We start from the raw sequence: 23,285 nt of genomic DNA on the forward strand, positions 1-23,285 counted from the left end.
AATTTCACTAGATGTTTGGGAAAGTTCAGCAAGGAAGCTAACTGTCTGCTAGATGTACTAGGGCCATTTCTTCTATTTTGTGTCTACAGGCAAAATGCAGTAATGTAAATAGTTGCATACACCTGCTTGAAGACACGTGAGGCATAATTTCCATTTTACACAGCAAAATATGTACATATGCATGCTTCATTACTGTGTTAATATCTTGTTTATTAAGTGCTATGTGTTTTTTATATAAACAGGATGATTAAGAAGCTAAAAAAGTTGGAAAAAATGTAAACATGCTTCCAACAAAATGTTATGGCCTTAAAAAAAAAAATATATAGCTTACATTCCGCCACATTTTAATAAAAAATAAATAAAAAAATAGGAAATGATTCTTGATAGCTGCACTCTGAAAACATGCCTTTTAAAAAAAAAAAAAAAAAATCCAAAAATACATGCCACAGCAGAGCAGGAAACTGACGAGTTTCACACTACAAACAGTGCTTAATCATAGCTTTGAGCTATGATTAAGCACTGTTGTAGTGTCAAATGCATCAGCTTTCCTGTTCTGCTGTGGCATGTATTTTTGGATTTTGTGTTTTTTTTAAATACATGGCATTTTTTTGGAGTGTTGGCTGTCCAGAACCATTTCCTATTTATTGCTATATGTATTACCAGCACCCGTGGCTTCCTAAACTGGTGAAGAGTCTTATTATTGGATGATCCTCCTGGAGCGGGGACACTCCCTTTCCCTATCTTGATTCCTGGACTTTAATAAAAAAAATTGTGTAATTAAATGTTTTCATTAAATACAAGTTTAAAACCTATCCAGAATCTAAGTAGCTGCCAGACTAAAATGAGTTGTCCACTCATTTGGGATTAATTACTTTTCTTTTATCAGCTAAAGAGTCTCTTGAAATACAAATACGAGTCAACTTCTTCCATACTGCTCATGTACTCCATGCAGTTTTGTTTTTTTTTGATTGGTTAGTTCAGTTGACAGACTTCTGTTAAATAGTTGACAGGCATTGATAATCCTGTAAGGTGGTAGAGAGGTTCTACAATTATATTGTAGAAGCAGTTGTCAAGGGATGACTTGCACCCTTTTCAAAAAAGGTAGCCCATATTATGCATTGAAACTAATAAATAATACAAATGACAAAAATAAATAAAATAAAATAAACCAATAACTAAAACAGAAAAGTTATTTAAGTGTCGCTTAACTTTTCATTACTTGTTACAAATGCATATTCAGATACATCAACAATCTGCTTCAGCTGAGCAATTTTAAAGCCTTTCTTACACTCAGTAATTAATGATCTCATTAAAATGTATTGTTTCCCTTTGAAAACTAACATTGTATCCATTTTCATTAACGTTGCCTCATCTTCCTTGCGTTTGCAACCTTTTATGCATGAGAATGCAAATAATCACAGCAATAAAACCTTTTGTTTGTTTGGGTTTTATTTATTTATTTTCTATTCCATTGTATGAATTTAAAGACCATTCTCTTCCAGATCCAGGAAAAGATGAGTTGTTTTAGTATGACATACAAAATGCTTTATGCCTAGAAAGCTAATGAAAAGTATTGTTGGGTTCTGATTTACCTAATGACCCGTGTCCATTCTAAGAATGTTGTTGTATTTGCCAGGTCGTCGCGGGAGCAGGTTAAGAATGGAGAGAAACTGGAGCTGACTATGTCCAATATCAATGCTGAAGTCTTGGAACTGTTGCTGGAATTTGTCTATACAGGTTCCTTGATCATAGATTCAGCCAATGCCAAAATCCTCCTGGAGGCAGCCAGCAAGTTTCAGTTCCACACCTTCTGTAAAGTCTGCGTATCCTTCTTAGGTAGGAGGCACATTTTGAAAATACACATTAGGAAAGAACTGGGCTTGTACTACAGCAGGGGCAGGTCTAGGTCATATTTCCATATTATAACATTAGGTTTAAATACAAATTGCCCAAAGGCCACTCGGTATTGTCCTAGACACAAATATCTAATATGCCATACCATCAGTGCACTATATGGCCAAAACTGTGTGGAAATCCCTCCAAATTAGTCAGTTTTTATAGTGCACTGTTAATGCCTCAACATACATACAAAGACATTTTGTTGTGTGCTGCCAACCTTATGACAACAGTGTGGGGATTGCCTGTTCCACTATGACCTTATCCTTGTGCATAACTCCAAAGACATGGTTTGATGAATTTGGTGTGGAAGAACTGCTGTTTTGCCTGAAGGGGCACAAATTCCCTCAGAGAAGCTCAAACATCTTGTGGAAAGCCTTCCCAGAAGAGCAGTGGCTCTTGCAGCCACAAAGGAATGTCAAAGATTTTGGAATGAGATGTCTAACAGGCTTATATAGGTGTGATTGTCAGGTGTCCACAAAGTTTTGGCCATATAATGTAAAATGAAAGTCAGATACATAGTATATAGTATATATATATATATATATATATATATATATATATATATATATATATATATATATATATATATAGAGTATCTCACAAAAATGAGTACACCCCTCAGATTTTTGTAAATTAAGAAATTACACAATTAGAATGTACAGCTTGTATAACAGTGTAAATTTGCTGTCCCCTCAAAATATCTCAACACACAGCCATTAATGTCTAAACCGCTGGCAACAAAAGTGAGTACACCCCTAAGTGAAAATGTCCAAATTGGGCTCAAAGTGTCAATATTTTGTGTGGCCACCATTATTTTCCAGCACTGCTTAACCCGCTTGGGCATGGAGTTCACCCGAGCTTCACAGGTTGCCTGTGTCCGGAGTCCTCTTCCACTCCTCCATGATGACATCATGGAGCTGGTGGATTTTAGTGACCTTGCGCTCCTCCACCTTCCATTTGAGGATGCCCCACAGATGCTCAATAGGGTTTAGGTGTGGAGACATGCTTTACCTTTGCCCTCAGCTTCTTTAGCAAGGCAGTGGTCATCTTGGAGGTGTGTTTGGGGTCGTTATCATGTTGAAACACTGCCCTGCGGCCCGAAGGGAGGGATAATGCCCTGCTTCAGTATGTCACAGTACATGTTGGCATTCGTGGTTCCCTCAATGAACTGTAGCTCCCCAGTGCCAGCAGCACTTATGCAGCCCCAGACCATGACACTCCCACCACCATGCTTGATTATGGGCAAGACACAATTGTCTTAGTACTCCTCACCTGGTTGCTGCCACACATGCTTGACACCATCTAAAACAAATACGTTTATCTTGGTCTCATCAGACCACAGGACATGGTTCCAGTAATTCATGTCCTTAGTCTGCTTTTCTTCAGCAAACTGTTTACGGGCTTTCTTCTGCATCATCTTTAGAAGAGACTTCCTTCTGGGACAACAGCCATGCGGGCCAATTTGAATCAGTGTGTGGCGTATGGTCTGAGCATTGACAGGCTGACCCCCCACCCCTTAAATGTCTGCAGCAATGCTGGCAGCACTCATACATCTATTTCCCAAAGACAACCTGGATATGACACTGAGCATGTGCATTCAACTTCTTTGGTTGACCTTGGCGAGGACTGTTCTGAGCGGAACCTGTCCTGTTAAACTGCTGTATGGTCTTGGCCACCATGCTGCAGCTCAGTTTCTTCTAGGCAATCTCCTTAAAGTCTAAGCCATCTTTATGTAGAACAACAATTATTTTTTTCAGATCCTCAAAGAGTGCTTTGCCATGAGGTGCCATGTTGAACTTCCAGTGGCAAGTATATGAGAGTGAGAGCGATAACACCAAATGTAACACACCTGCTCCCCATTCACATCTGAGACCTTGTAACACTAAAGAGTCACATGACACCAGTGAGGGAGAATGGCTAATTGGGCCAAATTTGGTCATTTTCACTTAGGGGTGTACTCACTTTTGTTGCCAGTGGTTTAGAAATTAATGGCTGTGTTTTGTGTTATTTTGAGGGGAAATGAAATTTACACAATCTTATACAGTAAATTTACCCAAGCTGTACACTCACTTACATTGTGGCATTTTGTCAGTGTTGTTACATGAAAAGATATTTAAAAAAAATATTTACAAAAATGTGAGGGGTGTACTCACTTTTGTGAGATACTGTATATAGGGGCTGATTTACTAAAATAGAGAGTGGAAAATCTGGTGCAGCTCTGTGTGGTAGCCAGCCCCAGCATCTTACTTTAGCTTATTCAATTGAGCTTTGACAAAAAAAAACTGGATGCTGATTGATTTTTATGCAGAGCTGTACCAGATTTTGCACTCTCCAGTTTTAATAAATCAACCCCATAGTATATATCTGTAAAGAGAATGTAAAGTGACATATATATATATATATATATAAGTATTATATAGTATATATACCGTATATATATATTCAATGTATTTTATTTATATGATGATCAGGACTAAAATGTAAAATAAAATATATATTCTATTTTATTTTACTTTTAGTGCAGTAAATTAATTACTGCATATTCATATTTTGTTTTTGGTTTTTTTCACATGGTTTCCAGGCTCTTCTTAGCTCCCCTGCTTATAAAAAGAAACCTGTTGTTTACTCAGCTCAGTAGCTCAAGCTGAAATTTAGATGTTTCAAATTAATCTACACTAAACAGAGATTGTGCTTAAGACAAACTACATTTTTATTTACAATTTTCATGAATTACCAATGATTATATCTCTTCTTAATTGCCTCACACACGATTGGGTAGTCAAAGTGAACATAGTTTTACTCTATTTACTAACATTTTATAATGTGAACATACACGTTTACAAAGTCAATATTACGTAGTTGCATAGTTAATCCCATGTACATCTAGCTCAACCTATATTAGCTTAGCTAAGTAAGCAGACTCTACTCCTTTAGTAAATTAACCATATTGGGTCTAAAAGGAGACAAACCCTTTAACATCTTAAAGAAAAACTGTAGTGCTCTTTGGTATACTTTGCCATGTGTTGACAGCTATAATAAATGTTTATTAGTATACCTTTATATACATTTGAAAAAAACAATACAGCTATAACATTTAAGTTTAAAAAAGAAAAAGCTTTAAAAAGCTTTAAAATAAAATCCAGAACCATTATGGTTTCCCTTTAAGTCAGGTAGCTTATATGGATTGGTGGACAATGGTAAAATTATATGTTGTGTTTGTATTTCTGCAGAGAAACAGCTGACTGCCAACAATTGCCTGGGCATCCTGGCCATGGCAGAGGCCATGCAATGTGTGGAGTTGTACAACATGGCCAAAGCGTACGCCTTGCAAAACTTCCCTGAGGTAGCAAACCAGGATGAGATCCTGAATATCTCAAAAGATGATTTCGTATCATACACTTCTAATGACAGCCTGAACACCAAAGCTGAGGAGCTGGTATACGAGACGGTGCTAAAATGGATAAAGAAAGATCCGACAAACAGAGCACAGGTAGGAGAGATAAACTACTTTTTGTAAGCTGTTTCCACTTACAAAGACACACAGAAAATATAAAAATGTATTTCGGTAGTACTTCAAAATAACTTCTTTGCAGACTTAAAGTGGAATTCTAAAGGGTATGCTTTAAAATACACTCCTGGCACAGCACTGTAAGCGTCATTAAAACATGAAAAAATCTGTTTGATTTTATTAAAATAAATATTTTTAATTTTAATTAATCATTTTTATTCAACTTTTTTCGGTTCACATTCACATAAACATCCACAGACAGAAGCAATTACAAATAAAGTTAACTAAACATATTTTAAAACGATCATCTAAAACTCTTTTGGCATTTGATCACTGGACAAGTGTCATGCAAAAGTATTTCAAAATCTCATTTGATTTAACATATGCTTTTGGAATGAATGGAATTTCCAGAATGAAATCCATGTACAGTATATGGTTAGAAATGTGTCTGTTTGAGGAAAATGTTCCACCCTGCTTCTATGATTTTTCTTCTCACTGTGGTCGAAAATAAATGTCGATTTGAATGAAATTCTACTGCATAGACACTCTGGGTGTTTTTCCTACTTTGATCTACCTTGCTATGGATTATTGGACTTTGTAGATCGTATCATATCATATATTTTGCACTGTATTGCACTATTGCACTTTATGTCATATGTAATTGTTTTTATTGCACTTAAAGCGGAGTTTCACCCAAAAGTGGAACTACCACTCATTTGTCTCCTCTCCCCTGGTGACACAATTGGCAACTTTTTTTGGGGGGGGGGGGGGACAGGATACCTGTCTTCGACGGGTAACCTGTTCCCACTTCCGGGAGTCCGGGTTGTGGCCCATAGCATTTTTGCGGGGCTCCCTCCTCCTTCCTCCTCCTCTCCCTGTCGCCGGGCCAGTAGGAGAGAGGAGCAGGGCCTTGCGCATGCGCAGTAGGGTTCCCGACATGAAGCTGTAAGGCTATGCTGCTTGGTACCCTTACCCGCAATTGCGGCGGCAGCACCCGACACCCACACAATAGAACTCGCTGCTCCAGGTGGGACAGGAAGCCTAATGATATCACTGGTGTCTGCCTCGGCTTGCCTCCGCATACGATCAACACTGAAGAAATTGCTGCACTCCAAGATCCATCAAAATTCTTGTTTAATAAACGAACATCCCAAGTGTCACAAACAGTTCAAAGGATATACGTTTGAACTGTTTGTAACACTTGGGATGTTCATTTATTTAACAAGAATTTTGATGGATCTTGGAGTGCAGCCATTTCTTCAGTGTTGGCAGCACCCGACAGCTGATGGAAACATCAGCTGTGGTGCCGACATCACTGGACTCCAGGACAGGTAAGTGTGCTATTGTTAAAAGCCAGCAGCTGCAGTATGTGTATCTGCTGGCTTTTATTACTTTCTTTTTTTTGGCGGAACACCGCTTTAATGAGATTCATATATTTGTTAACAAGTTGTGCTACACTACATTATTAAATTGATGGTTATAAATAGCGGTGAGTGGAGCACTGTAAGTGGTAGTTTTACTTTTATTTGATTATTTTAGCTTGATTTTCTTAATTTTGTGTTAGGAATACTTGTTCTGTTTTGTCATACCCACCAAGCTTCTGCCAGTTATACAATATGTTTTAAGTTAAACTCCAGGCTATCTGCGTAGTACACAGATGAAATAAAAATATGGGTATTATTTTACCTACCAAAGCAATTGTATTTCTTTCTTTTTTTGGGCAAATTCTTTATATAAAGTATCCAGAATCCACAGAGCAGTATAACACATTATAAGGATACATAATAAGAATTGTATTTCTATCCATCCAGTCCTGACACTTACAGCCAGGTCCATAAATATTGGGACATCAACACAATTCTAATCTTTTTGGCTCTATACACCACCACAATGGATTTGAAATGAAACTAACAAGATGTGCTTTAACTGCAGACTTTCAGATTTAAATTGAGGGTATTTACATGTGGAGTGATACCAACTCCATCTCTTATCCCGGCTAGCGGTCTCCAGCGTGGTGCCAGCAGCAGGAATAAATAGACCAGTCAGTGTGAAGCAATACACTGGGCATAATAATATAGCACAATACAATCTCCTGCGCTCAGGAGCTTAGTCCATGTGTAAGTGGTGTAGCCAACCCTTTGGATAGAATATGGAATGTCAAAGATCTTGCTGCCCTCCTCAGAACAATGAGTTTCCTTAGAGCTGAAACATATAGAAAAACAGGGGGGGGGGGCGCACCGACCTTGTGCATTAGCAAAGATAAAATGTATTTAACCAGTTGCCGACCGCCGCACGCCGATGTACGTCGGTAGAATGGCACGGGCAGGCATAAGGACATACATGTACGTCCCTTGCCTCCCGCGGGTCGGGGGCCCGATCGGGCCCCCGCCCGGTGCCTGCGGCGGTCGGTTTTCGTCCGGGAGCGATCCGGGACGAGGGGGCGGCCATTCATTCATGGCCACCCCCTCGCGATCGCTCCCGACGAATAGAAATCCCCGGTGACATCACTTCCTCTCCTGTAATGTAAACACAGGAGAGGAAGTGATGTATTCTCTCCTCCGTGTCGGTATTTTTCGTTCCGACACGGAGGAGAGCGGATCGGTGAGTTGCACCAACACTCTACACACACAGTAGAACATGCCAGGCACACTCACACCCCCCCTTTACCCCCCGATCACCCCCCCAATTACCCCTGCCCCCCAGTCACAGTGACACCAATGTCATTTTTTTTTTTTTTTTTTGCATTGGTGTCATTTGTGACTGTAATAACTGTTAGGGCAGTTAGGGTTAGCCCCCTTTAGTTCTAATGTACCCCCCCAACCCCCCCAATAAAGGTTTAACCCCGTGATCACCCCCCGTCGCCAGTGTCACTAAGGCTGGGTTCACATTGCAGCGGTTTATGAGAACGAATGTGATTCGCACCGCACTGCAGTGCAAATCACATCCGATCTCTGTGCGATTCGAGTTCAGCCATTCGCCGCACCCGCCGCACCCGCCACACCCGCCGCACCCGCCGCAAATTCGCACGGGACCCTTTTTTTGGCCCGCAGCAGAATCGGATCGCATGGGTGTTCACACCATGCGATCCGAGTTTGCAGATCGCACTGCGATATGCGAACTGATCTGGGGGTGTCAGTAACATTTCACTGACACTCCCAGCAGTTCGCATAGGGCAGTGTGAACTGCCGCCGGGAGGCATGCGATGCGGGAACCCGCCGCGGATTCGCGGCGTTTCCGCATCGCTCCAGTGTGAACCCAGCCTAATAAGCGATCATTTTTCTGATCGCCGTATTAGTGTCACAGGTGACGCTAGTTAGGCAGGTAGGTATTTAGGTTCGCCGCAGCTTTTTATAGCGCCAGGGACCCCCATATACTACCGCATAAAGCCCCCTGATTGCCCCCTAGTTAACCCTTTCACCAGTGATCACCATATAACTGTTACAGGTGACGCTGGTTGGTTAGTTATTTTTTTATAGTTTCAGGGCACCCGCCATTTATTACCTAATAAAGGTTTAACCCCCTGATCACCCGGCGGGTGTCATTTGTGACTAATAACTGTTAGGGCAGTTAGGGTTAGCCCCCTTTAGTTCTAAGGTACCCCCCTAACCCCCCCAATAAAGGTTTAACCCCGTGATCACCCCCCGTCGCCAGTGTCACTAAGGCTGGGTTCACATTGCAGCGGTTTATGAGAACGGATGTGATTCGCACCGCACTGCAGTGCAAATCACATCCGATCTCTGTGCGATTCGAGTTCAGCCATTCGCCGCACCCGCCGCAAATTCGCACGGGACCCTTTTTTTGGCCCGCAGCAGAATCGGATCGCATGGGTGTTCACACCATGCGATCCGAGTTTGCAGATCGCACTGCGATATGCGAACTGATCTGGGGGTGTCAGTAACATTTCACTGACACTCCCAGCAGTTCGCATAGGGCAGTGTGAACTGCCGCCGGGAGGCATGCGATGCGGGAACCCGCCGCGCATTCGTGGCGTTCCCGCATCGCTCCAGTGTGAACCCAGCCTAATAAGCGATCGTTTTTCTGATCGCTGTATTAGTGTCACAGGTGACGCTAGTTAGGCAGGTAGGTATTTAGGTTCGCTGCAGCTTTTTATAGCGCCAGGGACCCCCATATACTACCGCATAAAGCCCCCTAATTGCCCCCTAGTTAACCCTTTCACCAGTGATCACCATATAACTGTTACAGGTGACGCTGGTTGGTTAGTTATTTTTTTATAGTTTCAGGGCACCCGCCATTTATTACCTAGTCTCACTAGTGTACCCCTAAATTTAGGGGTGTCTACTTTCCAAAATGGGGTCATTTGGGGGGGGTTTGTGCCATCTTGGCATTTTATGGCCTTCAAAACTGTAACGCCCTTAGAAAGCCTGAAGGCGGTGCTTGGTTTTCGGGGCCCCGTACGCAGCTAGGCTCCCAAAAAGTCCCACATATGTGGTATCCCCGTACTCAGGAGAAGCAGCAGAATTTATTTTGGGGTGTCATTTCACATATGCCCATGGCATGCGTGAGCAATATATCATTTAGTGACAACTTTGTTAAAAAAAAAAAAAAAAAGTTTGTAATTTTCCCGCAACTTGTGGCAAAATATAAAATATTCCATGAACTCAACATGCCTCTCAGCAAATAGCTTGGGGTGTCTACTTTCTAAAATGGGGTCATTTGTGGGGGTTTTGTGCCATCTTGGCATTTTATGGCCTTCAAAACTGTAATAGGTAGTGAGAAGTGAACTCAAAAATTTACGCCCTTAGAAAGCCTGAAGGCGGTGCTTGGTTTTCGGGGCCCCGTACGCGGCTAGGCTCCCAAAAAGTCCCACATATGTGGTATCCCCGTACTCAGCAGAAGCAGCAGAATTTATTTTGGGGTGTCATTTCACATACGCCCATAGCATGTGTGAGCAATATATCATTTAGTGACAACTTTGTGTAAAAAAAAAAAAAAATTTTTTTTTTTGTCATTATTCAATCGCTTGAGGCAAAAAAATAAAATATTCAATGGGCTCAACATGCCTCTTATCAATTTCCTTAGGGGGTCTACTTTCCAAAATGGGGTCATTTGGGGGGGTTTTGTACTGCCCTGCCATTTTAGCACCTCAAGAAATGAGATAGGCAGTCGTAAACTAAAAGCTGTGTAAATTCCAGAAAACGTACCTTAGTTTGTAGATGTGACAACTTTTGCGCAAACCAATAAATATACAATTATTGACTTTTTTTTTACCAAAGACATGTGGCTGAATACATTTTGGCCTAAATGTATGACTAAAATTGAGTTTATTGGATTTTTCTAATAACAAAAAGTAGAAAATATCATTTTTTTTCAAAATTTGCGGTATTTTTACGTTTATATCGCAAAAAATAAAAATCGCAGAGGCAATCAAATACCATCAAAAGAAAGCTCTATTTGTGGGAAGAAAAGGACGCAAATTTTGTTTGGGTACAACATTGCATGACCGCGCAATTACCAGTTAAAGCAGCGCAGTGCCAAAGTGTAAAAAGACCTCTGGTCATTTACCAGCAAAATGGTCCGGTCTGAAAGTGGTTAAATAGTAAAAACAAAAGTCATACTTACAAAGAAACGTTAAAAAAAGGCTTAATATTGCTCCAAAAGTTTGGACACTGTGTCTTATAGACACCTGCAACCTCGACCAGATGTTAGGAGAAACCAAATGGCATTGCAAAGGAGTTACGCGTTATGAGGGATTACCTCTTCATCAGAGCCTTAGCGATAGCAAAACAATTTTTCCTTGTTTTGGCTTGTGTAAAGGGGGGTTAGAACCACTTTCATGTCTTTATTTCTTTTGTCCCTGTTTGGGAGATTGGTATCTCATTCCTGTCCCAGTGGCCCTTTTGCAGTCCCTGCACATCAGAGCTGGTGTTTGAGAAGTAGAAGCAGTACAAAGAGCGGTTCAGTTCATGTACTGATGGAAGGAGAGAGCAGAGTGACAGATGAGCTCATCACTGTGATACTTCTCCTATCCAGGTGGGTCCAGGATGGTCTTTGCTAAGGGGAGGTGGGTTGAATAATGTCAAACTGAGGACATCTAGCAGCAGAAAATAGGACTGCAGTGCAGGGGAAGCTGACTATTTCAGCAAAAACTTGATTTCACTTTTTAATGGGCTATTCATTTTTATCACGATAATTTTGGCTGGAGTTCTGCTTTATTTTTCAGTCTTGACTGTATTGCTAATAGATACAGTTTTGAAACATTTCCATTTGTCCTGACTGATATAAAAATCCTAATGCATTACAGCTAAGATATCATTTTGCTAACAAGTCTTTAGTTTATACTTCTGCTGTTGCAGTTATTATTGATTTTTTTTCTGTTGTTGTTTAAATGCTATTTACCTCCTGCTTGAAGACTAAGTGTTTTATTTCAAAGGAAGAGAATGGAATTGAAAAAAAAATCTGTACCATGCATTGGCACCTACCCATCTCCTCTTTTCCTAACATGTGGGAACCCTGACTCCCCCCCCCCCCCCCGGGTTATTCTGAATCTCATTTCTTGAGCCTTCAAGAGAAAGCACTCTCTCAGCGGGTGGATGACCTGACAGAGACAATCTGGCCATCTTTGACATCGGGGGTACGCGAGGCAAGCTTCAGCTCTGTGTGGCCATTCAGATACGGAGCAGCAGCTCAGGCCCGCTCTCTCTCTCTCCTCATTGTCTCTCTGACTTTTGTTGACATCAGGGGGAGCCAGTGGTGCCCGCTGTGTGTCTCAGCCAATCAGGAGGGAGGGTCCGGGGCAGCTGAGTTTCTCATGCAACATTGCTAGATTGAGATGGGCTCAGGAAAGTATAAGGGGGCTTAGTGGGGCTGCTGCATACAGAAGGCTTTTTATCTTAATGCATAAAATGTATTAAGATAAAAAAAAAAACCTTCTGCCTTTAGAACCGCTTTAACTTTTACTCCCGTCTGTTTTTTTCTTTACCTTCCCACTCGATCACCATTGTTCTTTTTCCACCAATTGGGGGCACTCCATCCCTCCTCCCTTTCCCGTGCTCCCTTTATAAATGCAGAACTCGCTAGACCCAGGAATTTTCCTGACTGATCCCCTTTGGTTAATATAATTATATTCTGCTTTATTTCATCTATACTTGTTTTGTTACAAGTTATAGAAATGTAGTTTCAATGACTAAGTCATGGCATTTATAATTACACAATCTCTCTCTGTTCCTTTTATACCGGGTGCACTTTGAATTTCTTTATACAGTGTGTTGTGTTGATAAAGCTGGCCTGGAATAATATATGCAAACTGTGTCAATTTTTTACTGATACAGCTCTGTGAACCTTATAAAAAAAATAAAAATAAATAGAATTGATCAAAAACATTCATACATTTAACCTATAAGGCAAAAAAGCTGTCCTAAAAAGCCTGTCTTTTTTTATGCAAAGTGATGTGAATCAGTCAAATTCTTGATGACCAATCCTTCTTAAATTGCATCTTTAGCTTTTTTTGTGTATTTTCTTTAGTTATTATTTTATGCCCAGTAGATATTTTTAGTTTGTTACTTTAAAAATAAAATTAAAAAATGTATTAGGTAAATATCACATATTGATATTTTATGTTTACCATTTGCATCAACAAGTGGAGCTCTAGGCAATATACTAGCCCCTCCCCCTTTCCGCAAACCCGCTTCACTCATATGGTAACATCAAATTAAGGGATGAACAAGCCCCTTGTGATAACTTTAGGCAGGGACAGGTACTCTTTGTTGATGTCTCCTCTGCCCTTCAAAGCATCTGATCAAACACAGATTGTGTTTGATCAGATGTTTTCTTGCCTGTGCTGGCAAGGGAATGACCCCATTAAAACTGGAAGCTACTAAATCCTTTTCACTTCCAGCATCACTTGTCACAGAGGATATTGGGCAACAGATGTTCTTCCATCTTCTCTGTGGTGGAATGGTAGAGCCCCGGAATTGTGGCAGGCGGTGGCGGGACAGGGGCCCCTTCCAAGCACTGTAAAAGTGATCAGGCGACTGTAAAGCCACTTGGATCACTTTTACAGGAAAGTCGATCGCTTTTACAGGAAAGTCACTGCTGCAGCCATTATCCTGGTGTAGCTGCTTTCTGCTCAGGGAGTTTATAAATGTACGCTGGGCAGCATGCAGTTAAGAATCTGTGTCCACTGGTTTTTGAATTGCATCATAAGCATCAGAATTGCTTCTCTCCCTATAAAAGTAAAACTAAATACAAATGCAAATTAAAGCAGGTTAACATAACCTACAGGGTCCAGCAAGATTTGCAGACAGTTTTTTTTTTTTATGAAGCCAGTCTCAACTACAGACAAAAACAGCTAACTCAAACCCTTCCCACTCTATTCCTAAATTAAAACATGCATGGAGTTGGAATCTACATAAAGTTACATTTCTTTTTGGGCAGCATTAGCAGTATAATGTCATACAATATAGTAAAAATCGTCTGCACTCAAGAATGACACCAGCATTGTGGAAGAAGTCTCAGGCATATCTAAAACTTAAACCAGGTCTTGGTCCACAGGGTTCCATTTGGCCTTGCTGCCCCCCCCCCCCCCCCCACAGAATCAATAGACACTATATGTAAATAAACCAAAGAGGATACTTCAGCCTTGAGCCTTAACCAAATCACTATTTGTTTCCAAGGTAACATACTCACAATCGGTAGAACACAACATGTTCATCACAAATCTCCAAAGCAACAACCAGAATCGATGTGCACGCCTTCCCAATGAACAGATGTCACACAGTACTACAGTGCTAATGTGTTTTCAAGGAAAACCTGATGAAGAGGGGTCACCCTTGAAATGCGTTAGTGTCTGTAGAACTGTGTGACATTTGTCTAGTCCATCTGGAGGTGTGCACCCGAGGTTCTGGGGGGGGGGGGGGTCATTCCTTTGGAGATTTGTGATGGGCATGTTGTATTCTGCCATTTGTGAGTATATGACCTATTTTTGCCTTGGAAATAAATAGTGTCTCAGTTAATGCACAAGGCTGGTGTGCCCTTTTTTTTTATTTTACATTAGCAGTATAATGACTGACTTACCCGTTACCTGTTGTTGCTGTCTCTAGTAAGGATTGGGAGCCAGCAGGAGTGGCTCCCAATCATATGACCACTGTGACACAGATTCACAGTGGTCACATGATCAGGCAGAACTTCCCTCCCCCAGGCATAATAGCCAAGTTAAATGTCGGGGCTGGACGGGAAAGGTTTAAATCAATGCAAATAGCTATGACGTAAAGAAGACCATAGAAATTTTGGGGGTTATTCCAGCAGACATTGGATGTTCTCTCTCAGTATTGGAATGACTGCAATACAGAGGCAAAGTGGAATAAAAACCTGGACACACATACAAATGATGATGAAGACTCTGCACTGAAACCATTGGAAATAACTCTTCTCCCAGCATCAGAAGTGGAACGCAGATAAATAGATAGGTAAACCACTTCTATAAGCAATTAGAACATACATTTCCATAATAATAACGTTCATTTATACCCAGCCTTGAAACTTTATGCAAGCTTTAAGCCCTTGTACACACGGTCGGAGATTCCGACAACCAAATCCGTCGGAGTAATTCCAACGGATTAATTCCAGAAGAGGTCCGGAAGTGATGTTGCATACACGCGGTCGGACTAAGTTGTCGGAAAATCCGATTGTACATAACGTGATGACGTTATTTCGTTACGACGGGACTACGTTCAGGCTAGTAGCCAATAGCTTTGGTCTAGGAATTTGATCTGAGCATGCATGGCACTTTGTCCGTCGGAATAGGCTACACATAATCAGGAGTATGTCCGATAGGAGCATTTTGTCAGAAAATTTTACCGGCAAGTTGGAAAAGTTGGTCCGTCGGATATTCCAACGGAAACAGTCCGATGGAGACCACACACAGTCGGAATATCCGACAAGACGGTCCGATAGGACACATTCCGTCGGAATCTCTGACCGTGTGTACAAGGGCTAAGCCCTTGTACACACGGTCGGAGATTCCGACAACCAAATCCGTTGGAGTAATTCCAACGGATTAATTCCGGAAGAGGTCCGGAAGTGATGTTGTATACACACGGTCGGACTCAGTTGTCGGAAAATCTGATTGTACATAACATGATTACGTTATTTAGTTACGACGGGACTACGTTCAGGCTAGTAGCCAATAGCTTTGGTCTAGGAATTTGATCTGAGCATGCGTGGCACTTTGTCCGTCAGAGTAGGCTACACATGATTGGAGTACGTCCGATCGGAGAATTTTGTCGGAAAATTTTACCGGCAAGTTGGAAAAGTTGATCCGTCGGATATTCCAACGGAAACAGTCCGATGCAGACCACACACAGTCGGAATATCCGACAAAACGGTCCGATAGGAAACATTCCATCGGAATCTCCGACCGTGTGTACAAGGGATAAGAGTGTTACCATTTTGATGTAATTTCCATTTCAAACATAACTTTCCATGAAGGCAAGGTCTGACCTCATGAAATGGAATGGTTTGTGCCTTCCAAGCTGCTGGTTTGGTTAGCTGCTAACAGAGTGGATGTCACCAGATTGGGCTTGTGTATATATAGGCTCTTGATTAGGTCATGTAGTAAGGCAATCCATGGGCTGATCTGTATTTGTACGCAGAGTTCAATATGCAAAAACTGAAACATCTTGGACCAAAATGTAGTAACAAAAGGTGGGACAAATCCATCAAAAATGTTTAACATCGCCAAACTCTTTACAGCCCTGAAGCATTTGTTAGATGCTGAAGAATGGATTTGGGCCATCCTAGATGGGACCAAATGCCAGCGACTTAGAACCTCATAAGCCAATTCCAGAGAGCTGATGTTGGAAAAACCTTTAGATAAGTTGACCCATATTTGGTCCCAGTCCTATGATAATTTCATTACAAAAGTTGTTTTCTGTGTTTTGTATAGCTGCAGCTTTCATTAAAATATTATCTGGTAAAACTCTTTGTTCAAACACTTTCTGTTATGTGGTGTCAATTTGGTACCCAGTTATTCAATGTTGTCACCTGCACCCCAGATTGAGACTAGAAGCGGTCATACTTACTTACACATTTCGCATGGAGTTGTGCTCTACGTAAGTTGCACAGGCATTGCCCATTCAATGTCACTGTTATGAAGCCAGTGTAGAGCAATGATGTGCAGCTGACCCTGGACCAAGAGCACATACACAGGAAGTGTCTGAAAAGGCTGGAGGAGATCACCAACATCGAGACGCAACAAATAATGAGAAAAAGGTGAAAACAGTAGTTTATGGGGGGGAAAAACACGCCAGTTGTTTATGACACAGTGCTTTAGCTAACTAAATGTATGTCAGTGCTGTTTATGGTTATTGTGGCTAGCACTGTGGTTTACCTACACATAAGGCGATTCAGTTCGCATTGTACGCTATACAAGTATTGCATTCATTCATTCATTCATTCATAAAAGTTTGACATTGACAAGCCCAGCAGCAGAACAGAGGATCATGGGAATTCTAATTTGGGCAGTTATGAGTATGAAAGTTCAAGTGCACTGTGTAGATAAATGAAATGACAGTCTCAATCTGACAGGTTCCACTCGGTCCATTGTGCAGAAACGGTCATTTCTCGGTGCGCTCATTATCACTTACACTGACCCGAGCAACAGGATCAGTCATTCAAAAGCATCTTTTCTTCTTGTATTGCATCTCAAGAAACTGGATGGAAAAAAAAAAAAATCAAACTACTTGTAGTTTCATCCAACCTTCTAAACTTTCTTTCATTGTAAAATATATCTCCCATATTTTTTGCAAGAGGATCTATAACTCCTGCTTTATTGTAGTGTTAAAAAAATTGCTGCTCTGCTGTTTTGCCTGCAACTCATGAGCCCCGGTAAAAAAGATTCTAAATTGTGTATTCTCAGACATTTATCATTATGTCCGGAACAAACACATCTTCCTGCAGAACCAACTAGACACTTATTACAGGTGTCACCCTTTACTTTGCATCAAAATAGTTTGAAGCTAGGACAACATTTTTAAGATGCCAACAGTCACGTAGCACAGTCTGAACGCCATCTGCCGCTATTCACAATTGAAAGGTGGTATATTAGCTGAATACCCACAGTTAATATTTTGAAGTAGGCCTGTCCTTATATCCTCCATGTTTAATTATTTTTCAGTCTTTACATATAATTAATAATACACCTACACGCCTTATACGCTTAAATGTTTTGGTAATGTTATTACAATGCATGTTTTCCTGAAACAGCAGCTAAGTTGCTGGACTTCGCAACTCCATTAATTTAGAATGGCACCTCAACACACAAATACAGGACCTGCACTCCTCCTTCTTTTCACTGCCACTGGGCCATTCAGAGAGCACAGAACATTTTGCGCATGCCCAATAGGGGACGCTGTGAAGCCGCAAGGCTTCACTGTCGATTTACCTTACAAGGAATGGAAGCGGAAACACCCAAGAGCCAATTGAAAATTCAGCTGGGGTAAAGACATCGCTGGATCCCTGGACAGGTAAGTGTCCTAATATTAAAAGTCAGCAGCTACAGTATTTGTAGCTGCTGATTTTAAATTTTTGGGTGGGGGGGGCTGGTGCTCCGCTTTAAGCTGTGGGAAAAATTAGTGCAACTGCCCCTGCAGAGTGCACAGTCTATTTGCCTTTAGGAAATCAAGCCCATTTATAACTAGGCTCATTGTCTAAAACTATTTTATTTCCACGTTTGCAGTCAACTTTGAGAAAATCCACCTGTATGTTTGTTATGTTTTCCTATTCACACACTGTACCTAAAAATAGTTATATAAATATATTTTTTATCTTTCTAGGTGTTTATTTGGAGCAGGCCTCAGGCAGACTTCAAGCTACTCTAAGCAATATGAAATGAGAGGAAACTCAGTCTGTCCCTACTGACAAAGCGGGACACATTGGGTTTCCCCTCATTAACATGCAACACAGGCAAGTGTGTAGTTCTTTAAATCTTTGTTAGGACAGACTCTTCAAATCTAGTTTACAACTGATAATAAGATCTGTCAGCACAGTACAAACAAGTTAATTATGGCAAACATCAACTCCACAGCCCCCTCTGCAGAGCAGAGGAAAACTTCAGTTTGGGAGTTTTCAGCAAAGGGTAAGAAAAAGGTAAGGAGCATTTTTTTTAAATGTCCTTATGTAAGGGTTCACACAGGGCATTAGAAAAAATGAGCTGCAAAGCCACTACCAATGCCAGGAAAAAGCAACTGTAAAAATGCGCTTTTAATAGCCTTTTGTATTGGCGTTAATGCAGGTTTAGCCCCGCTAGCTTTTAGCTGCGTTTCTCTGCCTCTATTCAAAATCAATGGCTCCCCATGGGAGCCCATTGATTTGAATAGAAGTCGCACCAGAAGTCGGATCATGATGATCTAACTTGCAGTGCGACTTGTGCGCTGAGAATCTTGAAGAGGAACCCCACACCAAAATGAAAAAAACTGGCGTAGGTTCCCCCCAAGTTCCATATGAGACTGAAGGGTCTGGTATGGATTTTAAGGGGAACCCCCACGCCAAAAAATAGCATGCGGGCCCCCCAAAATCCATGCTAGATTTCAGATTCTGCAGACCCTGACAACTAACAGCCAAGGTTGTGGGGAAGAGGCCCTTGTCCCCATCAACATGGTCCAGGAGGGGGGATGCTCGTACCCCCCCTTTCCTGACCTGCCAGGCTGCATGCTTGGATAAGGTTTTGATATGGATTTTGGGGGGACCCCCATGCCATTTTTGGCATGATGGTTCCCCTTAAAAACTATACTAGACCCTTCCTCTGGTATGGATTTTAGGGGGGTCCTGCATGGGTTTATTTTTAATTTCGGCATGGGGTTCCTCTTCAAGATCCTCAGCGCACAAGTCGCACTGCAAGTCGGATCATCATGGTCCAATTTCTGGTGTGACTTCTATTCAAATCAATGGGCTCTCATAGGATAGGGAATCACTGATTTTGACATGTAAAAAAAAAAAAAAAAAAAACACTTGACAATGTTAACAGCTTTTAGCGGTGTTATGCCCTGTCAACATGGTCAGAAATTACGACGGAAAACGTCCGATCGGATTATATTGTTGGAAAATCCAATCATGTGTGGACTCTATCTGACTTTTTCTGTTGGAAATTCCAACGGAAAAAAATTGAGAGTAGGATCTAAAATTTTCTGTCAAAAAAATCCGATCTGACTTTTTCCGATCATTTGTAGAGAACTCAGATGGACAAAGTGCCACGCATGCTCAGATCAAATTACGAGACCAAAGCTATTGGCTATTAGCCTCTACGTAGTCCCGTCATACGCAACGAACATCACCACGTTCTGAACGATCGGATTTTACGTCAACTTTGTCCGACCATGTGTATGCAACACCAGTTTCTGAAAAAATCTGACGGATTTTGTGGTCGGAATGTCCGACCGTGTGTACAGGGCATTAGACATTTTTACAGCTCCACAGCCTCTGCCCCTGAGCTCACAGGCTTTTAAAAGCAGTTAAAGGGTTGTCGGGAAGAGGCCCTTGTCCCCTTGTCAACATGGGGACAAGTTGCTTTGGGGTGAGGGTGCAGTCCTCCCGTCCCAAAGCTCCCACCTCCCCCCCCCCCCCCGTGTTGAGGGCATGTGGCCTGGTATGGTCCAGGAGGAGGGATGCTCGTACCCCCCCTTTCCTGACCTGTCGGGCTGCATGCTTGGATAAGGTTTTGGTATGGATTTTGGGGGGGACCCCCATGCCATTTTTGGCATGATGGCTCCCCTTAAAACCCATACTAGACCCTTTGGTCTGTTATTTTTTTTCTACTGCCCCTAAACACGTATGCCTCCAAATGCCTCTTGACAGTTTATATGTGCATGGACACGTGGGCTAACATGGAGGGGCTTTTAAAAGCAGTTAAAAAAACGTCAGACACCTCTAACGGCAGCTGTAAAAACGTCCTGTGCATGAGCCCTAAATGGGAATAGGTAGCAAAATAATGTAGATATTATTGCAATATGACTGCAAATGTGGAAACACTTTAAAACAAACATCTGTGATTTTCCAGGCCGAGTTTTTGTAATGACTATAATACAACATGTAACTTCCTACTTTTCCACTTGAAAGTTGTCTGGATTGTGGACATGTTGAAATATAATCCTAAAATGATATAAAACTCTACTTCAATCAACAGCACCATAAAAATGCAAATTATAATACTGTAATTACCAGTTGTCCCTATCCAAGCATTGTTAAAAAAAAACATGATTTAAACACCGTTATTACCTGCAAACCGGCAATTATTTTCTTAGAACTTTTGCCACATTGCCATGGCAACCACAATATTTAATTTGCTATTATAGGATTACTTGTGACCCCTTTAAATATAGCATTAATGACATCTGGAACACCATAGTAACCTGAACGGTACATTGATGTGAGCAATCACAGTCATTCACAAAATAGAAAACCACATTTTTTTCAAGTTTTGTGTTACTGGATTTTATTAGTGTTTTGGTAGCGACATTTAGCTGTTGAAGTGAACAGTAAGTGAACATTGGTTGCCGGATACACAATAAAAGCTGATAAACTGAAGAGTTTTTCCTCTGTAATTTTCACTTACCGAAACTTTACATGATAACCAGGGCCTGACTTTTTGCATATTGGTCAAAGAAAAACGTCATATGATCCTAAGCAATTACAACTTCATATATACATCTAAGTTTATTGCTGATTTTAAATGAGAACTAATTTAAGGAAATTATCTTCCCCATAAAGGCTTCACTACAGTAAAGAGAATGTTTGAAAAAACAGTGATGGTAAAAACAAAAAAAAGCTTATATTTAAAACATGTATATAAAATAATCCACCCTGCCCCTCATTAACCACTTTTTGGGCTCCACCTTTGAAAACAGATATCCAACTTTTGTAAAGATGTTGCAAAGCACTTCCACTTCACCCATAGACTAAAGTGAGGGATTGCATGTCTGTAGAAATTCAGGTATATCATCAGTTCTTATTTAGTTAATATAAGGGTTGACTTACCAAAACTGGTGCAAAATCTGGTGCAGCTCTGCATAGAAACCAATCAACTTTCATTTTTTTTAGTCAATAGTAATAGTAATAGTACTTAACTGAGCTGCCTCTTGATCCAGTGATGTGAACAAGAGCAACAGACTTCCGGGAACTCTCCCTCATTGGCTGAGACAGCAGTAGGAGCCATTGGCTCCTACTGTTCTCAATCCCAGCCAATGGGGAGAGAGAGGGGAAGGACCGAACCGGGTCTCGGGAGCGCACCTGCTTGGGTGCCCACATTGCAAGCTGCTTGTCTGGGGCACTCAACAGGAGGGAGGGGCCAGGAGTGCTGGGATGGGACCTGAGAAGTGGAGGATCAGGGCTGCTCTGTGCAAAACCGATGCACAGAGTAGGTAAGTATGACATGTTCGTTATTAAAAAATAATTCCCTTTAATATCACTTTAAGGTAATTTATGTGCACCACTGATGGTGTCCTCGACACTGTAGGTTGGTCATATACAACTGGTGGTGCTCTTTGTTCCTATAGATGGGACATACCCCTTTGTGGAGCTCTTTATAACTATAGGTAGCATATGTACCACTGGCAGCGTTCTCTATAATTATAGATGGGACATGTACCACTGGTGGCCCTCTCTATCATTATAGATGGGAAATATACCACTATATCTCCATTACTATAGGTGAGACTTTAACCACTGGTGGTTCTCTTTCTAATTATAAGCAAAACATGTACCACTGGTGGTACTTGCCTATAGATGGGACATGTACCACTGGTGGTACTTGCCTATAGATGGGACATGTACCACTGGTGGTAATCATCTATACATGTGACATGTACCACTGGTGGTACTCTCCTATAGATGTGACGTACCACTGGTTGGTGGTAATCACCTATAGATGTGACATGTACCACTGGTGGTACTCTCCTATAGATGAGACATGTACCACTGGTGGTAATCACCTATAGATGTGACATGTACCACTGGTGGTACTCTCCTATAGATGAGACATGTACCACTGGTGGTAATCATCTATAGATGTGACATGTACCACTGGTGGTACTCTCCTATAGATGAGACATGTACCACTGGTGGTAATCATCTCTAGATGTGACATGTACCACTGGTGGTACTCTCCTATAGATGGGACATGTACCACTGGTTGGTGGTAATCACCTATAGATGTGACATGTACCATTGAGGGTACTCTCCACCAAAATAAATGTAATATGTACCACTGGTGATACCCTAACTATAGATGGGACATGTACCACTGGCAGTAGTTTTTATCGTTGTAGGTTAGACACGGGTGGTACCCTTTATCACTGTAGCAAGACATGTACCATTGGTGGTGCTCTCTGCATAAAAGATTATTATACTGAAAGTTATCCTTTATAGCGTAGAAACCTTTGCGACAATCTTTGTTAATTGACTTCATCACATATAGATTTTTGCAGTAGATATATGGAACATAATATACGTGCAGGTGGTGAACTTAACTGTGCACATGGAAAATGAAAGGGGGTGCAGCCCCAACTACCAGGTCTGAAAGGGTTTCTGTGCGAAAGCGGAGTTCCGACGATTTCTTTCAAATACTGCAGCTGCTGACTTTCAAAATATGGACACTTACCTGTCCAGGGTGCCCACGATGTCGGCACCCGAAGCCGATTTGTCCCTCAGCTCTCAGGTGCTGCCGCCGGCATCTTCGATAAGGGAGTCAGGAAGTGAAGCCTTGCGGCTTCACTTCCTGGTTCCCTACTGCGCAATGCGCGACTCGCACTGCTCGTTCCCACTGGTCCCTGCTGTCTCCTGGGACCCGTGTGTCTCCCACAAGACAGCGGGGGGGTAGTGGTGTAGATGCCCGTGGGTGGCGCGGGTATCTATGCCCAGATGTGGGAGA

General features: G+C 41.6%; 1 protein-coding gene across 3 annotated transcripts in view; it reads left to right on the top strand.

Annotated features, from left to right (window-relative positions):
* KLHL29 (kelch like family member 29) overlaps window positions 1-23,285 on the top strand; it is a 1,407,189-nt gene that overhangs the window by 1,119,657 nt on the left and 264,247 nt on the right. For all 3 annotated transcript variants that reach the window (XM_077488859.1, XM_077488857.1, XM_077488858.1), the window contains 2 exons: window positions 1,637-1,836; window positions 5,130-5,389. In XM_077488859.1, the coding sequence (XP_077344985.1) occupies window positions 1,637-1,836; window positions 5,130-5,389 (460 nt within the window). The remainder of the gene's footprint in view (window positions 1-1,636; window positions 1,837-5,129; window positions 5,390-23,285) is intronic.

The sequence above is a fragment of the Lithobates pipiens genome, unplaced genomic scaffold, assembly GCF_037356315.1.
Source record: "Lithobates pipiens isolate NorthernLeopardFrog02 unplaced genomic scaffold, aLitPip1_a1.2 Scaffold_18, whole genome shotgun sequence".
Classification (NCBI taxonomy): Eukaryota; Metazoa; Chordata; class Amphibia; order Anura; family Ranidae; genus Lithobates; species Lithobates pipiens.